Genomic DNA, 4,086 nt, shown 5'->3' on the forward strand with positions numbered 1-4,086 from the left:
GTCTCTATCCCAGTGTCCTTCTGGTCTCTATCCCAGAGTCTAGTCCTTCTGGTCTCTATCCCAGTGAGTCCTTCTGGTCTCTATCCCAGTGTCCTTCTGGTCTCTATCCCAGTGTCCTTCTGGTCTCTATCCCAGTGTCCTTCTGGTCTCTATCCCAGTGTCTAGTCCTTCTGGTCTCTATCCCAGTGTCCTTCTGGTCTCTATCCCAGTGTCCTTCTGGTCTCTATCCCAGTGTCCTTCTGGTCTCTATCCCAGTGTCCTTCTGGTCTCTATCCCAGTGTCCTTCTGGTCTCTATCCCAGTGTCCTTCTGGTCTCTATCCCAGAGTCTAGTCCTTCTGGTCTCTATCCCAGTGTCCTTCTGGTCTCTATCCCAGAGTCTAGTCCTTCTGGTCTCTATCCCAGTGTCCTTCTGGTCTCTATCCCAGTGTCTAGTCCTTCTGGTCTCTATCCCAGTGTCCTTCTGGTCTCTATCCCAGAGTCTAGTCCTTCTGGTCTCTATCCCAGTGTCCTTCTGGTCTCTATCCCAGTGTCCTTCTGGTCTCTATCCCAGTGTCCTTCTGGTCTCTATCCCAGAGTCTAGTCCTTCTGGTCTCTATCCCAGTGTCTAGTCCTTCTGGTCTCTATCCCAGAGTCTAGTCCTTCTAGTCTCTATCCCAGAGTCTAGTCCTTCTGGTCTCTATCCCAGTGTCTAGTCCTTCTGGTCTCTATCCCAGTGTCTAGTCCTTCTGGTCTCTATCCCAGTGTCTAGTCCTTCTGGTCTCTATCCCAGTGTCCTTCTGGTCTCTATCCCAGTGTCCTTCTGGTCTCTATCCCAGAGTCTAGTTCTTCTAGTCTCTATCCCAGAGTCCTTCTGGTCTCTATCCCAGTGTTAGTCCTTCTGGTCTCTATCCCAGTAGTCCTTCTGGTCTCTATCCCAGTGAGTCCTTCTGGTCTCTATCCCAGGCTAGTCCTTCTGGTCTCTATCCCAGTGTCTAGTCCTTCTGGTCTCTATCCCAGTGTCCTTCTAGTCTCTATCCCAGAGTCCTTCTGGTCTCTATCCCAGTGTCCTTCTGGTCTCTATCCCAGTGCCTAGTCCTTCTGGTCTCTATCCCAGAGTCCTTCTGGTCTCTATCCCAGTGTCCTTCTGGTCTCTATCCCAGAGTCTAGTCCTTCTGGTCTCTATCCCAGTGTCCTTCTGGTCTCTATCCCATAGTCTAGTCCTTCTGGTCTCTATCCCAGAGTCTAGTCCTTCTGGTCTCTATCCCAGTGTCTAGTCCTTCTGGTCTCTATCCCAGTGTTCTAGTCCTTCTGGTCTCTATCCCAGTGAGTCCTTCTGGTCTCTATCCCAGAGTAGTCCTTCTGGTCTCTATCCCAGTGTCTAGTCCTTCTGGTCTCTATCCCAGTGTCTAGTCCTTCTAGTCTCTATCCCAGAGTCCTTCTGGTCTCTATCCCAGTGTCTAGTCCTTCTGGTCTCTATCCCAGTGTCCTTCTGGTCTCTATCCCAGAGTCTAGTTCTTCTAGTCTCTATCCCAGTGTCTAGTCCTTCTAGTCTCTATCCCAGTGTCCTTCTGGTCTCTATCCCAGTGTCCTTCTGGTCTCTATCCCAGTGCCTAGTCCTTCTGGTCTCTATCCCAGAGTCCTTCTGGTCTCTATCCCAGTGTCCTTCTGGTCTCTATCCCAGAGTCTAGTCCTTCTGGTCTCTATCCCAGTGTCTAGTCCTTCTGGTCTCTATCCCAGAGTCTAGTCCTTCTGGTCTCTATCCCAGTGTCCTTCTGGTCTCTATCCTAGTGTCCTTCTGGTCTCTATCCCAGTGTCCTTCTGGTCTCTATCCCAGTGTCCTTCTGGTCTCTATCCCAGTGTCTAGTCCTTCTGGTCTCTATCCCAGAGTCTAGTTCTTCTGGTCTCTATCCCAGTGTCCTTCTAGTCTCGATCCCAGAGTCCTTCTGGTCTCTATCCCAGAGTCTAGTCCTTCTGGTCTCTATCCCAGTGTCCTTCTGGTCTCTATCCCAGAGTCTAGTTCTTCTAGTCTCTATCCCAGAGTCCTTCTGGTCTCTATCCCAGTGTCCTTCTGGTCTCTATCCCAGTGCCTAGTCCTTCTGGTCTCTATCCCAGTGTCTAGTCCTTCTGGTCTCTATCCCAGTGTCTAGTCCTTCTGGTCTCTATCCCAGAGTCTAGTCCTTCTGGTCTCTATCCCAGAGTCTAGTCCTTCTGGTCTCTATCCCAGTGTCTAGTCCTTCTGGTCTCTATCCCAGTGTCTAGTCCTTCTGGTCTCTATCCCAGTGTCCTTCTGGTCTCTATCCCAGTGTCCTTCTGGTCTCTATCCCAGTGTCCTTCTGGTCTCTATCCCAGTGTCCTTCTGGTCTCCGTACCAACACAATATAAATACATGTTTTATTGTCACACAACAGATAGGTCCAGTGTAATGTGTTGTTTTACAGGGTCAGCCATAGTTGTATGGCCCTCCCTGGAAATCATTATGGTTAAGTGCCTTGCTCAAGGGCACATCAACAGATTTCTCACCTTGTCGTCTCGGGGGATTCGAACCAGCAACATTTCGTTTACTGGCCCAATCCTCTAACCACCAGGCTACCTGTTGCACAAACTCTTTATTTCACAGGTTTAAAGCTGTTAAGTCAGCAACACTGAAAATGGGAATAGTTCGGGAATGTTGGGTAAAGATTGGAAAACAAACGTCTCAACTAGGATTCAAACTAGCAACCTTGTCTACGTCCGGGATTCAATCTGATCGTGGGTTTTAGGCGGTTTTGAAAGGCAATGTTTTCCGCGTTTGGTGAGTTCCCATTCACGGTAAACGCTGCACAGGTCGGCTCAATCAGAAGTTACCTTTAAAAACGCCTAGAACCTGAACCTGCGATCAGATTGGATCCCAGCCTAGTGGACCGAGGAGTGGGTGTGTGGTCTAACAGAGTGTGTGTGTGTGTGTGTGTGTGTGTGTGTGTGTGTGTGGTCTAACGGTGTGTGTGTGCTCTCTCGGCAGGCTGGTGAAATGGATCGAGGGGTGTGTGTGTGACGACCCCTTCCTGAACCCAGAGCTGATGAGGGCCAACCCCTGGGTGGAGAAAGGCAAGTGTGTGATCCTCTAGCGGAGACACACACGGATACACTGAGACACACACTGACACATGGACACACACACACTGACACATGGACACACACACACTGACACATGGACACACACACACACTGACACACACTGACACATACATGGACACACACACACTGACACATGGACACACACACACTGACACATGGACACACACACACTGACACATGGACACACACACACACACACACTGAGACATGGACACACACACACTGACACATACACACTGAGACACACACTGACACATGGACACACACACACTGACACACACACACACACACACACTGACACATGGACACACACACATACACTGAGACCCACACACACACGGACACATACTAACTGACGTGTTCTACCATGCTATTTATTTGTCCATCCATGTCTGTGGTTTCAGTTGAAAGTAAACCCCTGCCTGCCTGTCTGTGTGAGCAGCATGTACTGAAAGGAGCTCTGCAGAGTTCATCTTAAAAGCTTTGTTAAAGGACCACATAGCAGTTTGTTGTTAACTAAATCACACTTTTTATTGGCTTTTTCCACTGTCAATCAGAATACACTCTTTTTATTGGCTGTTTCCACTGTCAATCAGAATACACTGTTTTTATTGGCTGTTTCCACTGTCAATCAGAATACACTGTTTTTATTGGCTGTTTCCACTGTCAATCAAACAGAATAAAGTGGTGGTTTGACAGATTGACTCCTGTGGTAATTTATACACTAACATTCTAACGTGTATGAGATGGAGTGTGTGTGTACGTGTGTGTACGTGTGTGTATGGTGTGTGTACAGTGTGTGTGTGTGTGTGTATGGTGTATTGTGTATGGTGTGTGTGTGTATGGTGTGTGTGTGTGTGTGTGTGTGTGTGTGTGTGTGTGTGTGTGTGTGTGTGTGTGTGTGTATGGTGTGTGTGTATGTGTGTGTGTGTGTGTGTGTGTGTGTGTGTGTGTGTGTGTGTGTGTGTGTATGGTGTGTGTGTGTGTGTGTG

General features: G+C 48.6%; 1 protein-coding gene across 2 annotated transcripts in view; it reads left to right on the forward strand.

Annotated features, from left to right (window-relative positions):
• Positions 1-3,150, forward strand: part of LOC121538660 (guanine nucleotide-binding protein G(I)/G(S)/G(O) subunit gamma-13) — a 7,905-nt gene extending 4,755 nt beyond the window's left edge. For both annotated transcript variants that reach the window (XM_045218026.1, XM_041846867.2), the window contains one exon: positions 2,979-3,150. In XM_045218026.1, coding sequence (XP_045073961.1) covers positions 2,979-3,084 — 106 coding nt within the window. In that variant the 3' untranslated portion in view covers positions 3,085-3,150. The remainder of the gene's footprint in view (positions 1-2,978) is intronic.
• Positions 3,151-4,086: the final 936 nt, after the last annotated feature.

Source organism: Coregonus clupeaformis, unplaced genomic scaffold, assembly GCF_020615455.1.
Source record: "Coregonus clupeaformis isolate EN_2021a unplaced genomic scaffold, ASM2061545v1 scaf1322, whole genome shotgun sequence".
Lineage (NCBI taxonomy): Eukaryota > Metazoa > Chordata > Actinopteri > Salmoniformes > Salmonidae > Coregonus > Coregonus clupeaformis.